The sequence below is a fragment of the Pelodiscus sinensis genome, chromosome 10 (assembly GCF_052426305.1).
Source record: "Pelodiscus sinensis isolate ZL-2025 chromosome 10, ASM5242630v1, whole genome shotgun sequence".
Taxonomy (NCBI): domain Eukaryota; kingdom Metazoa; phylum Chordata; order Testudines; family Trionychidae; genus Pelodiscus; species Pelodiscus sinensis.
Window position 1 is genome coordinate 34,701,223 of NC_143061.1, and position 19,414 is coordinate 34,720,636.

The following is a 19,414-nucleotide window of genomic DNA, read 5'->3' on the forward strand; positions in this document are numbered from 1 at the left end:
TGTGCTCCAGCCCCACAGTGGAGTTGTGGGGGGTTGGAACGCCAGCGCAGGCTCCTCAATGCAGGGGGGAGGGCCCTGAGCCTTGGGGGCCGGATCCAGGCAAGCTGGAGGTTCCGTCTGGCCCCCAGCCTGAGGTTCACCACCTCTAAAGTAGGTGAAAGAGAGTAGTTGGAGGTGCCCCCCCATCCGGGACTGTCATCCGCCCCTCACCCAAGTGCCCTTTAGGAAGGGTGTGTGTGGGGAAATGCATCTCCTCTCCCATTCATACAGGGATACATAAAACCATACAGAAAAGAGATGATAGAATCACTGGGCAGGTGAAAGGGGCTGGCTGGGAACACGCTCCCTCCTCTGGACTGCCCCGAGCCTCCCACCCGCCCAGGCCCCCTTTTGAGATAGCAAGGGGAGGGGGCTGAAGCTCCACCCCTTTCCCCCTATTTTTCTGGGAATATTGCTGGCTGTTCCCTTGGAAAAGTGCACAGTTTACAGCATTCCTCACTCTGCCTGGGAAGTGCAATGGGCAGACGAACCTGGACCTTCCTCAGCTGGGGGACATGTACTCCTCCACTAAAGTGGCCATGGAGAGGTGCTTCTCACCTGGCCCCAAACTGCTTTGCTGAGACAGGACTGGAGTAGTCCTTTCTTCCAGGGGCAGCCTACATACTGAACCCCTCATCCCCAGTCCCATCATTTATTTTCCAGAAAACAAAAATTACTTGGGTTAAGGAACTGAGCAATGCTGGATACATTTCCTAGTCACTTATTCTTCCACATTCCTCACTTTAACATGTGCCACTAAGAAAATATAGTTGCATACAACCAATTAAGTTAGTCTGCTTTGGGGGACAATAAGTGGGGCTGAGAGAAGCAAATAACTTTTCAGTTTAAAGCAGTGTTTCTCAAAATGTTCCAAGGATTCACATTGAGAAACCTGATAACTGGCAGCTGCGGTTTATTTATTTACCGGCTCTGCAACTTCGTGGCTCCCATTAGCTCCAGTTCATAGCCAAGGAAAACTGCAGAAACAAAAGACAGGACTATGTAGCACTTTAAAGACTAACAAGATGGTTTATTAGGTGATGAGCTTTCGTGGGCCAGACCCACTTCCTCAGATCAAATTGTGGAAGAAAATTGGCATGACCATATATACCAAAGGGATACAATAAAAAAAATTAACACATAAAATTGACAAATCAGATTTTAGAACAGAGGAGGGGGAGAGGGGGAGGTTAGTGTCTAGACACCAATCCCCCCCCCCCATCCGCCTCTGTTCTAAAATCTTATTTGTCAATTTTATGTGTTAATTTTTTTTATTGTATCCCTTTTTGGTATATATGGTCATGCCAATTTTCTTCCACAATTTGATCTGAGGAAGTGGGTCTGGCCCACGAAAGCTCATCACCTAATAAACCATCTTGTTAGTCTTTAAAGTGCTGCATAATTCTGTCTTTTGTGTAAGGAAGACCAGACTAACACAGCTACATCTCTATTACTAAGGAAAACTGAAGGCACTGGAGCTAATGGGAGCTGTGAGGCTTATGACTGCAGAGCCAGTAAATAAATAAACTGCAGTGGCCAGTTAGCAGGTTTCTCAGAGTGGATCTGCAGACCACTTTGAGAAACACTAATTTGAAAGCTTACATATTTGTTAGAGTTCCCCAAACAAAGCAAATGTAGAATTATGTCTTGGGTTTGTGTATAAATCTCATAGAAACTTTAGGTTGAAGAGTTTTGGTTTAAAAAAGAAAACAAAAAACCTTAATGAGTGAGTGTAGTTCCCTAAGTTTGTAGCTTTTTTATGTGAACTTGCATTTAAGAGAGATATAACTATAAACTTACTGTATTGTGTTTTTCCAGTTGGTCGTCCTGATCGCGTACAGATGAGAAATGATTTAGCTAAGATAAATAAGGTGATTACAGATCATACAAATCAGTTGGCTCCTTATCAGTTTTTGACAGCATTCTCCCAATTAATCTCCCGAATCTGCCACTCTCATGAGGAAGTCTTTGTTGTTCTGATGGAGATTGTTGCCAAAGTGTTTCTAGCTTATCCTCAACAAGCAATGTGGATGGTGACAGCTGTATCCAAGGTAATTAGATATAGATAGCTTTATTTTATAAAATCTTTTCACAAGAGAGAAATTTGAATAATCTGTTTACTGTATCTTTTAAACAAGGTATTTAAATGTGAAATGTAGTAATGTGATATTCTGTTCCATTTTGCACACCACTAAGATTATAGTTTCATGTGCTCTAATGGTCAGCGACAGTTGCTTGAAAAATGTAGAGTTCCAGAATTTCCTGACTTTTTCTGTCACTTTAAGGAGTTTTGTTTCTTTGACACTGTTACTACCTATTGTGAAAATATGATGCCTTGAAAAGCTGTGGATTTTTAATGAAAATGAGTACTAAATATCTTCGATTTGTGCTCCATTGTGTTAAACGATCTAATTTCAAATAGCATTCAGAAATACAATTTATCAATCATTTCACGTTTCTGTAATGGAGATTAGGTATATATGTTTAGTAAATTTTAACTTTGTCTTCTTTTGCAGTCCTCTTACCCAATGCGTGTGAATAGATGCAAGGAAATCCTAAACAAAGCTATTCATATGAAGGCATCTTTAGGAAAATTTATTGGAGATGCAACACGCCTAACAGACAAACTACTAGAGCTATGCAACAAACCGGTATTTGTCTAAAAAGCAAAAGACACAACAAAACCAACAAAGCATGTAAAAACAAGATCTACAGATGAGACATAGTAACTAATGTTACATAACATGTTTTTAAATGTGTTATGCAAAATGCATCAACTAATTAAATTTAATAGTCTGAGTAATTTTGTTAAATTGGAGTAACTTGTAAAAAGTTCTGTTGATATCTGAAATCTATTAGACAGGAGGAAATAAACAACATTTTGGAGATAAAATATAAATAGAGAACTAACATTTTTTTGCACGTTTAAATTTTCTAGGAAGATTGCATGTCAAATATTTATAGAGAATTATTTTCTAAATAATTTCTTACTTATGTTAACAATATTTTTTAATATTGAGCAATTTTATATTGTTTCCATGTTCAGTTACTTATGATCAGTGATTTTTCCCCCCCTCCAATAACTTTGAAATTTTAACTTAAAAGATTAGGCTGTCTGAAGTGTTAGAGGTAAATCCTTGAACTTTTGTTAACTAGGATAAAATTCAGCAACTGTATTTAATAAAACTAAGTGGGAGAACTAAAATATAGAGACATAATAAAAATTAAGATATTCTGTTCTAAAGGGTCACATTTTAACATAAATAACAACCTTGAAACATATATTTTTCATAATTGGAAGAGAGACAGTGATATTATTATGAGGACTTTATTTTATATTTTAAGCAAAATATTTATTGATTTTTCTATTCATTTTAGGTTGATGGAAACAACTCGACATTAAGCATGAGTGTTCATTTCAAAACACTTAAAAAGCTAGTAGAAGAGCAGACATTTAGTGAGATCCTCATTCCTTTGCAATCTGTAATGATACCTACTCTTCCATCAGTTCCTGGTACACATTCTAACCATGACCCTTTTCCTGGACGCTGGGCCTACTTGGCAGGCTTTGATGATACGGTAAACATCTTCTCTGCTCACAGTCAACATGTCATTTTAATAAATTGTAAATAAGTTTACTTTTCTACTTAATTAGCTAGAACTGAGGTGGAGAGAATATAATTACATTTACTGCTCAAATAAGAATGCATATTAATTTAAAGTATCAGGGATAGCCGTGTTAGTCTGAATCTGCAAAAGCGACAAGGAGTCCTGTGGCACCTTTTAGACTAACAGGTTTATTGGAGTGTAAGATTCTTGGGCAAAGACCCACTTCGTCAGATGCATGTAGTGGAAATTCCAGAGGCAGGTATGCCTGGAATTTCCACTACATGCATCTGACAAAGTGGGTCTTTGCCCATGAAAACTTATGCTCCAATAAATCTATTAGTCTATAAGGTGCCACAGGACTCCTTGTTGCTTTTATTAATTTAAAAGCGACGAGGAGTCCTGTGGCACCTTATAGACTAACTGAAGTGTAGGAGCATAAGCTTGCGTGGGCAAAGACCCACTTCGTCAGATGCAGGTCAGATAAGGTACCACAGGACTCCTCGTCGCTTTTGCAGATTCAGACTAACACGGCTACCCCTCTGATACTTATTAATTTAAAGAAGCACTGAGGACTAGCTTGATGGCTGACTTTTGGCTCTACAGTCTGGAAGAGGGACATTGGATGTTAGCATTTATTTGTGTACATGATTAACCATAAACGTGATAGAGAGAGATTGGAGCTGCTCGCCCCCCCTCCACCTGCTGCCTCCTACAGAGGCGGCAGGAGGCAGGTGGAAGTCAGTACTCTGGGGAGCCAGATTAAATGCCAGCTCCCATTAGCACTGATTCCAGCAGAGGCTACTTACCTATTCTCCCTGTTCCCCGTGCTGCTACCTCTGATAGAGAGGCAGCAGTTCAGGGTCGGGGCGGACAGGTGGGAACCTGTACACATTAAGAGCCAGCTTTTAAACCAGCTCTTCACATGTGTAGGCTCCCACAGAGCTGCGTCCCTCTCCCCTCTCGCCCCCCCCCGGTGTAAATGTGTAACCATTAAAAATTTCAGCAGTTACAAGTAACACAAATAAATGATTTTTAACATCCCTAATTGGTACAAAGATAAAATTTTAGCAGGTTTAATTATAACTTCTGTTTTTTGTTTAGGTGGAAATACTTGCATCTCTTCAAAAACCAAAAAAGATTACTTTAAAGGGTTCAGATGGAAAAGCCTACATTATGATGTGTAAGCCAAAAGATGACCTAAGAAAAGACTGCCGACTCATGGAGTTTAACTCCTTGATTAATAAGGTTTGAGGATGATTTTGAAAATGATTTAGGGAAGATTGTTACTTAAGTTAGTGTCCAGTCCTGCAAAATATTCAGTGTGTTCAGTTCCCACTAATTTCTGTGGGATTTGAGGATGCTCACAGAATTGGGATTTCATTCAAGAAAACAATAGCACTTTTACAATTTGGAGGAGCTACTTGCTCTTCTTCGAAGTGTGTGTCTGTGGGTACTCCACTGTAGGTGTTTCGATGCTCCTGTGCTTATAATTGGAACTTTTTAACAGCAGTACTTTGGGTGCTGACACATGCGCAGTGCTGCTTGCGCTGTAGCATACATACTGTTAACGCACGAGTCATTTACCGTCCCCTAGTTTCTTCTTAACTGCCTAAGGCGTGGTTGAAACCCAGCAGCACTCGGGTTCATTATACAGATAAGATTGTTAACATAGTTTTATCTAGTTAGTGTTTTCTTTAGAATATTTGGGTGCCTTCCGTTCCTGTTTTTTTCTTCTTCACAAAAAAAAACAAAACCCACCCTTACTTTCTATCTAAGGGTGTGTCTAGACTACAGGGTTTTGTTGACAAAAGTGGACTTTTGTCGACAAAACTATACCTGCGTCTACACTACTGCCGAGTTCTGTCGACAGTAAGTTGACAGAATGCGGCAGTTTTGTCAACGGCGGTAAACCTCATTCTACGAGGAATAACGCCTTTTGTCGACAGTTCTGTCAACAAAAGGAGCTATTGCATCCACACTGTGGCTTTTTCGAAAGAGAGCATCTAGACTCTCTTTTGAAAAAGTGGCTTGTTTTGTCGACAGACCTGGCTGTAGTCTAGACGCTCTTTGTCGACAGAGGCTTTATCGACAGTATCTGTCGACAAAGCCTCTGTTGACAAAAGCCTGTAGTCTAGACGTACGCTTATAGTTATGCTAGGCTCTCCTGGATTTAAAAGATGCCTTACTTGCAGACTGTCCATCCCTGTATCAGATGGAGGCGTTGAATGTATTCGGCACCTGGGGAAGGAACACTCCCCACAGAAATGTCACTATTGTAAGAAGCTCTCCTCCAGATCCCTAAAGGCCAGACATCTGTAGCTGAAACTTCTCATAACAGAGAAGACCAGTGAGATCAGCTTTGAAACAGTATCTCAAGCCACTGCAATGCAAACGTCTCCTACATCTCCTACGGCAGTCCCTGACCAAAGGACAATGGTACTGTAGGAGGCTCCAGCCAGAAGACTTCAAAGAAGCAAGCATACTTCCTCTCCTAGCACCAAAAAGCTGACTAAAAAGGTATCCCCTCAACAGAAGCCATCCTCAGTACCAATGGGGATCAGAAGGTTCCAAGCATGTCTGGCGTGGACAAGTCCTGAGGGACAGTGCCAATTAAGGAAGCTGCTTCAAAACCTAAAAAGACTGCCTCTGTACCATCATCACTGTTAACGTTGGCACCGAAACCAGTACAGCATACCAGTAGTGAGGTCTGCTCGGGTCCATCAGTGCAGACCTCGTGAAAGATGGCACTGGGGTCGTTGGTACTAATAACAATTACATGTGCGGACAATGCCTCTGCACCAACTCCGGCACATACCGAGACTGACAGCACCGTCGGTACAGGTATTCCTAGCACTGTGCCCCTTGACCACGCAGGAGGAGCTGGTGGTTACATTGGTACTGGGGACTCCTCTCTTCGGCTTGCCACCCCCTGTAGCTCTGCTCAACCCTTTTCCAGTGAGGATGACGATGAACAGATTTTCTTCACACCACTCTTCACCCAAACCGTCCTCACAACTGCAGCAACAACAAAGCCAAGGGCAAATGTGGCAACCCTTTCCCTGGTTTTCTCCCATCCCTTTCCCCCTATTTTGGCATGGATAGGATCCTTAGGCCCCCTTTAGAGCCCAGATGGCAGCATCTCAGGCCCCATCACAGCAGAAACCGCAACCAGTGACTCCAAAACCTCCAGTGTCCAGTGAAACCATCCAGGAGGACATAGAAAACCTGGAGGAGACCGAAGAGGATGACACTCTCCCCCCAACGACTCAATCATTCCTCCACCACCAAAAGCTGGGGATGATTTCAAATCCTTCCTCCAGGACTTATTCAGATGGGTTGCGAATTCACTGGACATCTCGCTAATGGAAGTTCCCGAAGTCCAGCATAAACTCACCAATATCCTCCACACCTCCACCTCATCCAAGATAGGCCTTCCTGTAATCAAGGCCATCTTGGACCCAGCCAGGATCATCTGGCAGACTCTAGCCTCTCTATCCCCAGCATCCAAACGACAGGCTAAGAAATACTATGTTCGAACCAAAAGTTCCTGTTTACACTCCCTCTCCCAAACTCCCTTGTTGAAGCTGTACACACTAGAGGCAATCAGATCCACTTTAGGTCGATGCCCTATGACAAGGACTGGAAGAGGCTGGATAAATTGGGGCTGCACGGCCTACTCATCAGCATCCTTACAATTTAGGATTGCTAAATATTCGGCCCTCCTACCAAAATACACATGCAATCTTTTCAACAGAATTAAGACCTTTATTGAACACCTCCCAGAGGAACGCAAGGCTCCTTTCACGTCTAGTCTCAAAGAGGGGTCACTCATAGTCTAGACAACATCAATGCATTTGATCAAAAAGTGGGTTTTGCCTATGAAAGTTTATGCCCAAATAAATCTATTAGTTTTAAGGTGCCACAGGACTCCTCAAAATTATCAGTGTATTTTGATCCTGTGTTTTTGATATTTGGTAATGTTATGTATTTTGTTTTATAAACAGTGCTTAAGAAAGGATGCAGAGTCACGTAGGCGAGAACTCCATATTCGAACTTATGCAGTTATTCCACTGAATGATGAATGTGGGATAATTGAATGGGTTAACAACACAGCAGGCTTAAGAAATATCTTGATCAAACTGTACAAAGAGAAAGGTAAAAAAATGCACATAAAATTCCTGTGAAGGAGATAAATGGAAGGAAAGAGAAAAGAGGGGAGATAAAATAGGGCTATATGTGTCTATCTTTCAGAAAATAGTTTAGATTTATAAATTTTAGGCAAAAATGTGTTCAGTGATGCATCTTATTAGCTTGTACTGTACATTTCAAACCTTGCGTTAAGTAACTGATTGCTGCTGCCTTTGGATAGGATTGTATCTCTCAGTAAATGAGTCAGAAATCAAGTGCTCAGACTCCAAACTTCTAGACCAGGGATGGTAAAACTGTGGCTCATGAGGCACATGTGGCTCTTTTACAGTTAAAGTGCAGCTCACAGAGCTGAATCTCCCTGTTCCAAACTCTTCCTACCAGATTGGGAAGGTGGGAGGAAGAGAGAGCTTAAGGTTTCAGTCCTGCAGTTGAGTGGTGGGGTTAGCTGCTTTTGCCCAGCAGGAGGGGTGTTCCTGGGGCTTTAGCCCCATGGTGCACACCTGCCAGTGCTCCAGGCTTCAGGAGAAGTGGGGCTGAAGCCCTGAGCCCCAGAATGTGGTTCTCATGCAGCTGAAGCCCTGGCAGGTGTGCCCCGGCTTTCCAACTTCTGAAGATGGTCATATGTGGGTCAGTCAGTAAATTTGTCCACCCCTGTTCTAGACAAAACTGAGCTGTAGAATATGTGATAACTTAATTCTGCTACTTCTTGTCATTCATAACAAATGGATAATGGTTCTCATCTGTGCAATTTGGAGATGTTCTAGTGTTGTTGCTAGAAACTCCAGGACAAAGCCCTGTCTTTCAACTGAAGCCTCAGAAGGAATTTCCCATTTGTTTTGAATGAGGAGAGAAGCTTCTAACAGACAGAAAATTACCTTGTAAGACACTTCTTTATCCTATCTTGAAGGTGCAATATATTGCATTTGTCCATTAACAGCACACTGTTGGTTGATTGTTTTTGTTTTACTCATTAATTCAAGAATATCTAAACTTTCTGTTGTTTTTAGGGCATCACACAAATGAAACAGATGTGATTTTTATTTCTTATTTTTTGCCTATCACATTTACGTGACTTATTTTTAATCTTAATCGTTTTTATCATTTATCTAATTAACTGACATAATGACTTTCCAGTGAAAAGTGAAATGAATCTTTTTCTTTTCCAACAAATTAACTATACTTTGAGACACATAATAAAATCATTAATATTGGAGAAACATTTTTAATGCTTCATCTAGAAGATCAACCGCACAGCACTCAAAATTTTCTGAGCTGCATATGACAGTAGTGGCTTTGGCTTTCACATCTGTCAAATGGTATGATTCATGGCAATTTGTTTATTTCATGTAACTTGCCTTAGCCAAGATTTGAATTTATAATGTGTTTGCACAGCTGCCTTTTTTCCTGCCTTACAAATATTAATTTAATTTAATTATAACTGTAAAACCTGTTCTAATTTTGGTATTTTAGTCTACATTTGATGAATGCTTAATAGTAATTGGGGATGGGAGGATAGGTCTTGTTATATTATGTCTGATTGAAATCTTTTATAGGAGTCTATATGACTGGAAAGGAGTTACGTCAACATATGCTTCCAAAGTCGGCACCTTTGTCTGAAAAGCTGAAAATGTTCAAAGAAACTCTTCTGCCCCGACACCCTCCTATTTTTCATGAATGGTTTCTGAGAACATTCCCTGATCCTACTTTATGGTCAGTTGCTGCAGTAATGGTAGCTCGATTACACTAGTTCTTCTTCAAGTGGTTGCTCATGTCCATTCGGAGTAGGTGTGCGCACCGCGTGAACCGCGTCTTCCAGAGCGTTTTCCCTAGCTGTACCTGTAGCGCCGGCAGGGCGCCCTCTGGAGTGGCACCGCCATGGCAGGGCATAAGTACCCCTGCCGGCGCTGCCACACCTCAGTTCCTTCTTACCGCAGCGACGGTCGTTGGAGCGTCTCCATATCTCCCAGCCTACTTAGTTAGTTAATGGTTCCCGTTTCTCACATTCGTTGTAAATAGTTCTCACAGTTAGATAGGTTATATCTTTTCATGTACTTCAGCAAAATGTAAATAAAGCAAATAGAAAACGAAATATGTACTAAGGAAAGTAATACTGGAACTTTGCATGAAGAGCACAAAAGCTGTTTAAAAGTCTAAATTGTCTGAAAAGTTGTACAAGAGTAAGTGATCTTATTTTTTTACACTGGATTCTTATTTTCTGTAGGTACAGTAGCAGATCAGCCTATTGCCGTTCCACTGCAGTGATGTCCATGGTTGGTTACATACTGGGTCTGGGAGATCGCCATGGTGAAAATATTCTTTTTGATTCTTTGACTGGTGAATGTGTGCATGTGGACTTCAACTGTTTGTTCAATAAGGTGGGAAATGTCTTGCTGATCTTGCTTGTTAAATTTTAAATACTTGTAAGTTCAAAATCCACAAATCCTTCCTACTTTTTCAGTATTTCTTTTTTCTGAGTCTCAGAATATCTGTTACGAATAGCCATAAATTATTGTCTTATTCAATGCCTTAAGTTATATAAATCTATATACCCAGTAGAAACTTATTTTATATAAAGTCATTATTGTCCTATATGCCTTGGTCCTATATGCCTTGACAATTAAAGCCATTTTTTTTCATCCTGCATTATATGAACTTTCTTTGGATACACTAAAATGTTACCACATATGAAAGTACTTGCTTGATTTTAGAAAACATTCTGATTAGTTTTTTTCTGCTGTTCTGGATAATGCAGTTTTGTACATCACTCATTCAACAGAAAACTTGCCATGGAAGAAAGTGGCATTTACTTTTTAATTTTGGCCCGAGTTGACTTCAGGATTTATATTGCAAGATTTAGTTGGTGTTTGGTTTAATTCAGAAATATGCAATATGGGAGCTGTTCATTTAGTTTCCCTGTTACATCTTTGATACCAATCATTTGGCTTTGTTAGTCCTATTCAACCTTGTTTTTAAAACAAATAAAATGTTTTTATTATAAATTATGAGAATAATGAGGATTTTAAAACTATCATCGTAACTTGCCTTGGAAGGTGAACAAATATAAATATTTAGAAAAATGTAAATCTTGAAAGCTGTGTGTGATTTTAAACAAAAAACATTAAAGAATATTTGGTAGTTACGTGAAAAGGCTAACATAGGCTAGAAAACTGGCACAAATAGACATTTTGCCAATTTTCTTACCAATCTTTCACCAGACTCCTAGTCTTTGTCGCCTCTATTATTTTGTCACATATCTGTATTCAATTCTTTGCTCGTGCCAAAATTTTCTAAATGGAGAGATGGACTTGTGAAATGGCCAGATGCCTGATAGCTGGGATGAGACCTCCTGAAGCAATGCTGAGATAATATAATTCAAATCTATGTCAGGGTCACCTGAATTTGGTTTACTCTGATGATAGTAAAAACAAAAGGAAAAACTATGTTAAAGACTAACAAGATGGTTTAATAGGTGATGAGCTTTCGTGGACCAGATCCACTTCTTCAGATCATATTCTGGACAAAAATTGGTATGACCATATATACCAAAGGAATACAATGAAAAAAGTGAACACATTATTAAACTAACAAAACAGATTTAGTACAGAGGGTGGGGTGAGGGAGAGAGAGGGAGGGAATAGCTATTTATGAGTCAATGAGTGGCTAATCAGGGGTGATAAGTGGGGAAGCTATCTTTGTAATGGTTAAGTAATTAGCCTCTTTGTTAAGGCCCATTCGTAAAGTGTCAAATTTAAGCATGAAAGAAAGTTCTGAAGCTTCCCTCTGTAATCTGGTATTAAAGTCTCTGAAGTAAAATGCATGTAGTAAGGTGGTTAAGATTATGTCCAGGTAGGTTGAAATGAAAAGCAACTGGTTTTTCCTTGTGAACATGTCTGATTTGTGGGCATTAATTCTTTGGCGAAGAGTCTGAGAAGTCTGTCCAATATACATAGCAACAGGACACTGTTGGCACATGATGACAAATTATATTTCTGGATGAACAGGAATATGTTTTCTTGATCATATAACTGACATGGTTAGGTCCAGTGATGGTGTCACCAGAGTAAATATGTGGACAAAGTTGGCAACGGGGTTTGTTGCAAGAGAAAGTTCCAGGGTTGGTAAATTTGTGTGGTATGTCCTGTGGTTGTTAGTAAGAATCCTCCTGAGGTTAGGTGGTTGTCTATAGGAGACTATGGGGTCTGTCCCCCAGGGCCTCTCGGAGTGTAGTATCCTGTTCCAGTATAGGTTGTAGGCTATTGATAATACGTTGGAGGGTTTTATGTTGGGGGCTATAGGTGATGACAAGTGGTGTTCTATTGTTGGTTTTCTTGGGCCTATCTTGAAGTACATGGTTTCTGGGTATTCGTCTGGCTTTTTCAATTTGTTTTTTATTTCCCCCGGTGGGTAATTGAGATGATAGTAGTTAGGTAAGATAAGTTAGTTGTTTCACCTGCAATGGACGACATACAGTTTAGAAAAGAAGCTGTATAGCAGGGGTGGGGAACCTAAGGCTTGGGGGCTTGATGCAGTCACCAGCTTGCCTGGATCCAGCCCCTGAGGCTCAGGGCTCCTACCAGCATTGGGGATCCCATGCTGGTAGGGGGTTGGGTTTTTTTCTCACTTGTGTGCAGCCGTCTATTCTTTTTTCTGTGGGTCAGTGGCCCAGACCCAAAAAAGGTTCCCCACCTCTGCTCTATAGAAATAATAAATCAGAAAAACTGTTCTGAATTTAACTTCAGATTTAATTAACTTTTTATTAATTTGCAGGGGGAAACTTTTGAAGTTCCAGAAATTGTACCTTTTCGCCTCACTCATAATATGGTCAATGGAATGGGACCTATGGGGACAGAAGGTCTCTTCAGAAGGGCTTGTGAAGTCACAATGAGGTTAATGCGTGATCAGAGAGAACCTTTAATGAGGTACAGTAACAATCAATATTTAATAAAAATATCTAGTTTATTATATAAACTTGAAATGTTAACTGCTGGTTCCTTTTGGGAAGAGGAAAAAATCTTCTTAAAATAGCACAGATTGAGTTTGACATGCACTTTTGTGTATAAAAGTAACAGTATGGTTACTTAACACATTTTTTAACAACTATAGAGTTACTTTGTAGCTAGTAATAAGAAAAACTACCAAGGTTTACTGTGGATAGAAGTTTTACTGTCTTGTACTAAACTCAAAATATAACTCTATTTAGCTTTTATTTACCTCAAATTGCCTTTTCTTCTTAGTTCTTTTGAGCTAGTTACTCAGCTGCATTGCTCTTCTCAGGGGGAATCCTTAGCTGTTTGAGAAAGTTGTAAATCACTAAGTTCAGTGCAGAGAAGCTTTGGGTGGAACAAAAGATCTGACCCATGATCTGCTGCTAGTCTAGAGTGTAAAGCTAAAATGTTCTTAAATAGGGATTTAAAATCCCATTTAATTAGTTAACTGATTAAACTGGGCCGTATGGGGAGGAGCCATTCCAGCCCGCTGGGCTTGTGTGTGTCCCCCCCCATCTCTATCCCTCTTCCTCCCCCCCCCCCCCCCCGCCACAACTGCTCTGGGCTGCGGTGGTGTGTATACAGCTTTGTGCTGGGCCAGAAGAGGCAACTAGGAGAGGGAAGGTCTGCCAGTTTTTAGCTCTGCCTTTGGCAGGACCGTGGCTGCTCCTGGGTAATGGTTAACCAGTTACTCCTTCACATCCTGAGTTCTTAGTAGCCTCCCCACCCTGAGACTGAATCCAATTTTTTAATAATTGATTTGTTGACAGGTTTTCTTGAATTCAGTTCAACAAATGTTAATTTTGTTTCTGGTGGTATTGTTGCATGTTAAAAGAATCATTTATTTTTTCTCTAGAAAAAGAGATGTCAAAGAGTTCTATGTGTTTTTTAAAGCTAGCAAAATATAACAATATAATCTTATGAAATGAATTTTGGGGTGCTATTAAGGATAGCATTTCTCATTAAACTGGCATTTTTTGTATTTAATATTCATGTGGAGTCAAACTGTGGAATCCTTCATTATACAAAATATCCATTAAATAAATGTTAGCTTTGTTTGGTTAAGGGCACTGGAATTTGATACATTCTTAGCTGAATCAGTGAGGCTCAGTAGTGATGACAGGCAGAGAGTGTCTTTTATTCCTTTGTGCTTACATCCCACATTGCTGAGCCTTTGGCTTGCCAATATTTAGTTCATGATGGGTTAATTATAGACTAGGAGTCGGGGGCAGGGGCGGCAGACCTTGATGCTTACTTTGGATGTTCTGTAATCTGCTTTTAATTTGTGGGGTTGTCACACACTTGCTATGTACCTCACTGTACTGTTTGCAGCAAAATTGCTTACACTGATTAGTTTTGGATTAATTTGAGAACAAACTTAAAATCTTTACTGAGAGAAATATGGAAGGTAGCTCATGTTCTGAAGATTTTCAGTTACATTAATGATCCACTAACCTATCCAGATATTAAAAGCATTATGTTACTGCCTTCTGAAAGGTTTGGTGCTCTGATATTATAACTGCAAAGACTGCTGATGGAGGATACAAAATCAAATTCAAAAGAATAGGTGTGTTCTTTATGACTGAAGTCATGGACAAAGCTAACCTGCAAGAAATTACCAGCAGTGATACTGTACAGAGAACTGTAAAGGAAATAGCCTCTTTAAAATGAATTTAGTATCTTCATAATTGTTTTCCCTTCCTTTTTGGAAATGAAGACATTACAGGTTATTAATTATTAATCTTAGGCATTAATGTTTTATTTTAGCAAACAAAAACATGTCTTGGATTAAAAAACAATTAAGTTAGTAGTCAAAAGACACATTTTAATTTTTCGGGGTCAAAAGAAGTTTATAAGTAATCCTTTTCCCACACAATCAACATTTTTTTTGTTTGTATGTTTTTAGTGTCTTGAAGACTTTTATCCATGATCCTCTTGTAGAGTGGAGTAAACCAGTGAAAGGTAATACAAAAGCACAGGTGAATGAAACTGGGGAAGTTGTCAATGAAAAGGTTAGTTGCAAGACATTTGATCTACTCTCAAACTAACATTTAATTATTTTATATTTCACAGTATCAGTTGTTTTGTTCTAATTTATGCAAGACTTTACTTTCCTTGTATTTTTCTTCTAAAGGTATTCTAGTTGGTTTTTTATTAATTATCTCTTTGCTGTTGTTTAATCCTTCAAATATGAGACTGGTATTTCAATAAAAGCCTTCATGAGATCTACTGTATCTTTTTAGTATCACTCTCTAAGTCTAGACTATACTGGTAAAATTAGGACGCATAATTACAGTTCCACCTATAATAGAAGCTGTAGTGAAGAAAAGACTCATTAATTTTTACCATTATGATTTTGGGGGTAAGTGGCGAGGACCATAACTTGGAAGCTCCTATTTAAATTATCCAAATTTAGATCATGAATTCTAGCTAGCATCCCCATGAGAGACAGCAATTTTCAAGACAATCTATATAAACACATGAATTTTACAGTACTTACAAGAGTGGACTTTTAAACAGAAAATACTGCTTAACCCCATAACTATTGTAGAGCTTTCACAATAGATGACACAGTAATGATACCACTTGAGTTGTGTCTGTACTATAGATTCTACCGTTTCTATCATCAGTGTATCTTAACCTGCTAGAACAGAGTCCCCTCAAAAGTCTGGAATGGAACCTAAGATACAGGTTGAACCTCTCTAGTCTGTGGTTTGACATAGTTTTAGTTAGCCAGTTGTCCACTTACAATGGGGTGTGGCCACGTTTCCTGCAGTCTCATAAAGTTTGTTTACAGCCACAGCACAGACAGGGATAGTAGAATTTTGTCTTACCAGGCAGTACTCAACTGCCTTAACTATGAGACCAGCCTTTCTCTTGTAATCACCTTATTCATTCACTACATATCTTCTGACTTCTGCAACAAAGGAGGCAGGGCCATACAGAGAAGCCTCTTTCATTTCACAACCCTGACTGATCCTCAGAAAAGGTCTGTCATATACAGTAAATGAGCTCCTGTGGAAAAGGATCCATTGATCCTTGATGTGCAGCATCAAGCATATAAATCAAGTCTGTATCATAGTGGGGTTGAGTTAGTATAAGGGAGCTAAATTAAACTTATACAGTCAATCTTCATTCTGGCATTTCCTAACTCTTAAAGAGTTTGACTTTGGGATCTTAATGTTCTTTTAGTACAGTTTTTTGTATGTAATACAATATATGAGATCGATAAATGAGTGATCTTATTATAGAATCATAGAATACTAGGACTGGAAGGGACCTCGAGAGGTCATCGAGTCCAGTCCCCTGCCATCATGGCAGGACCCAGTACTGTCTATCTACATCATCCCCGATAAACATTTATCTAACCTACTCTTAAATATCTCCAGAGATGGAGATTCCACAGGCACTCTAGGCAGCTTATTCCAGTGTTTAACCACCCTGACAGTTAGGACGTTTTTCCTAATGTCTAACCTAAACCTCCCTTGTTGCAGTTTAAGCCCATTGTTTCTTGTTCTATCCACAGAGAAGAACAAGTTTTCTCCCTCCTCCTTGTGATACCCTTTTAGATACCTGAAAACTGCTACCATGTCCCCTCTCAATCTTCTCTTTTCCAAACTAAACAAGTCCTATTCTTTCAGCCTTCCTTCATAGGTCATGTTCTCTAGACCTTTAATCGTTCTTGTTGCTCTTCTCTGGACCTTGTCCAGTTTCTCCACATCTTTCTTGAAATGTGGCACCCAGAACTGGACACAGTACTCCAACTGAGGCCTAATCAATGCAGAGTAGAGCGGAAGAATGACTTCTCGTGTCTTGCTCAGAACACACCTGTTAGTTCATCCCAGAATCATGTTTGCTTTTTTTCCAACAGTGTCACACTGTTGACTCATATTTAGCTTGTGGTCCACTATAACCCCTAGATCCCTTTCTGCCATACTCCTTCCTAGACAATTTGCTTCCCATTCTGTATGTGTGAAACGGATTGTTCCTTCCTAAGTCGAGCACTTTGCATTTGTCCTTATTAAACTTCATCCTGTTTACCTCAGACCATTTCTCCAGATCATTTTGAATTATGACCCTATCCTCCAAAGCAGTTGCAACCCCTCCAAGCTTGGTATCATCTGCAAACTTAATAAGCATACTCTCTTTGCCAATATCTAAATGGTTGATGAAGATATTGAACAGAACCAGTCCCAAAACAGACCCTTGCGGAACCCCACTTGTTACTCCTTTCCAGAAGGTTTGTGAACTGTTAATAACTATTCTCTGGGAACAGTTATCCAGCCAGTTATACACCCACCTTACAGTAGTCCCATCTAAGTTGTATTTGCCTAGTTTATTGATAAGAAGATCATACAAGACGATATCAAATGCGTTACTAAAATCTAGGTATACCACGTCCACCAGTTTTCCCTTATCCACAAGACTTGTTATCCTATCAAAGAAAGGTATCAGATTGGTTTGACATGATTTGTTCTTTACAAATCCATGCTGGCTGTTCCCTATCACCTTATTATCTTCCAAGTGTTTGCAGATGATTTCCTTAATTACTTGCTTAATTATCTTTCCTGTCACAGAAGTTAAATTGACTGGTCTGTAGTTTCCTGGGTTGTTTTTATTTCCTTTTTATAGATGGACACTATATTTCCCCTTTTCCAATCTTCTGGAATCTCTCCTGTCTTCCATGATTTTCCAAAGATGCTAGCTAAAGGCTCAGATACTTCCTCTATCAGCTCCTTAAGTATTCTAGGATGCATTTCATAAGGCCCTGGTGACTTGCAGACATGTAACTTTTCTAAGTGATTTTTAACTTGTTCTTTTTTTATTTTATCTTCTAAACCTACCCCTTTCCCACTAGCATTCACTATGTCAGGCATTCCTTCACCAGACTTGTCGGTGAAGATGGAAACAAAGAAGTCATTAAGCATCTCTGCCATTTCTAAGTTTCCTGTTACTGTTTCCCTCTCCTCACTGAGCAATGGGCCTACCCTGTCCTTGGTCTTCCTCTTGCTTATAATATATTTATAGAATGTCTTCTTGTTTCCCTTTATGCCTGAGAATATAGAGCTCCTTTCATTGTAAGTTGAGAATCAGTTCTCATTGGTTGATGATGTAACTGATGATATTCAAGGACAAGACCTCATGATAATAGTTGTGTATTTTGCCTAATTTCATGGTTGAGTATTAGTCAAAATATTGTTTTTGGCTCAAGTCTGGTCCATACTTCCAGTCTTTTTTGTTTTGTTTTTTTACATTCAGCGGAAGACATTCAGCGGAAAATGTTTACAGTCCTGCTTGCGTTGTAACAGTCAACCTACCTCCTCCCCACCATCACCATTTTTAAGTTAAAAAAACAAAAAAAACATGCTTTTCTGAACATAAGAAGGTTGAATATTTTCTGGAACATGCTCTTTTGATTAGTTGTCTCGTGGGCTCTTTGTTACTGAGCCACATGTATATACGGTGATAATGAAATGATTTTTATAGAATGAAACACATTTCATTGCTATCTGCTTCAAGAGGATGTGCAATAATTCATTCGATCTTTAAGATCTAGTTGTAAAGTTAATGTAAAGGCTATAGCTTGTCCAAAAAGCAAGCAGTTCTTGAGAATGAAGAAAGTGACAAAAGGAAATCCAACTGTTTTCAGAAAAAGTTCATAGATATTTGTATATTAAATCTGTTTATGTGGGATCTGAAATACAAGCTATAATTGGCCAAAAGTTTATTTGGAAGAACAGGAAATGTTTCTATTACAGATATGACAAATACATAGCTATATGAATTGTAAGGTTTTTTTCTCTTGTTTATAGGCAAAGACTCATGTCCTTGACATAGAACAGCGGCTTCAGGGTGTGATTAAGACTAGGAACCGGGTAAAAGGATTGCCCTTGTCTATTGAAGGGCACGTTCATTACCTCATTCAAGAAGCAAATGATGAGAACCTGCTCTGTCAGATGTACCTGGGCTGGGCTCCGTACATGTGAAATACTGCCTTCACAACTTGTGCTTCTGTAATTTTTTTTAACCAAAAAGTTATTGAATTCTTTCTTAGTCACTGAAGAATTTTCTAAAATTACCACTTTTGTTGATTCTGATTTTGTGTATGTCTAAATTGCAATTTAATGTGCAGCCTATGTAATATATACTGTAAAGTTGTTGTACATAGGCGGTGTATGTTGTATACATATATAAATGAATTCTTTGCATTCTGAGTTTGAAGACACATACTTTTATTTGTATTTATACAGTTTTATGTATACAGAATACAATACATGAACTAGTGAACAGAATTGACAGTCGTCTCCCTGATGCAGTTGTGTATTTCCTGTATAATTAACACTCATCTATGATATTTATGAATGTATATGTTCACTTCTGTATCAGAGCAGGGTCTAAATTAGCTTTATAAAATGTTATATATAAGTTTTCTTTTGTAGGAAACCTGAGTTGATATTTTAAAAGATATTGTATATAAAATAAATTTTGTATCCGCATGGTTGAAATGGGATTTGTAACTGTATTCATGTACCTATTTCAGAAGGATTTTCCAAAATGAAAAGCTTTTTTGCAGTCTTCATTCTCACCTAGGTTTCTCTAAAGCAGGGGTCTCCAAACTACGGCCCGCGGGC

At 39.1% G+C, this 19,414-nt stretch overlaps 1 protein-coding gene across 3 annotated transcripts in view; it reads left to right on the forward strand.

Moving 5' to 3' along the window:
• ATR (ATR checkpoint kinase) overlaps positions 1 to 19,414 on the forward strand; it is a 94,830-nt gene extending 75,416 nt beyond the window's left edge. Inside the window, exons 38-47 of one of the 3 annotated variants that reach the window (XM_075937650.2) lie at positions 1,858 to 2,090; positions 2,556 to 2,690; positions 3,418 to 3,618; positions 4,750 to 4,893; positions 7,653 to 7,803; positions 9,351 to 9,507; positions 10,019 to 10,172; positions 12,565 to 12,716; positions 14,689 to 14,794; positions 18,596 to 19,414. In XM_075937650.2, the coding sequence (XP_075793765.2) occupies positions 1,858 to 2,090; positions 2,556 to 2,690; positions 3,418 to 3,618; positions 4,750 to 4,893; positions 7,653 to 7,803; positions 9,351 to 9,507; positions 10,019 to 10,172; positions 12,565 to 12,716; positions 14,689 to 14,794; positions 18,596 to 18,769 (1,607 nt within the window). In that variant the 3' untranslated portion in view covers positions 18,770 to 19,414. Of the gene's footprint in view, positions 1 to 1,857; positions 2,091 to 2,555; positions 2,691 to 3,417; positions 3,619 to 4,749; positions 4,894 to 7,652; positions 7,816 to 9,350; positions 9,508 to 10,018; positions 10,173 to 12,564; positions 12,717 to 14,688; positions 14,795 to 18,595 lie in introns of those variants that run through there. The other 2 variants (XR_012906227.2, XM_089780844.1) reach the window with 2 other exon arrangements.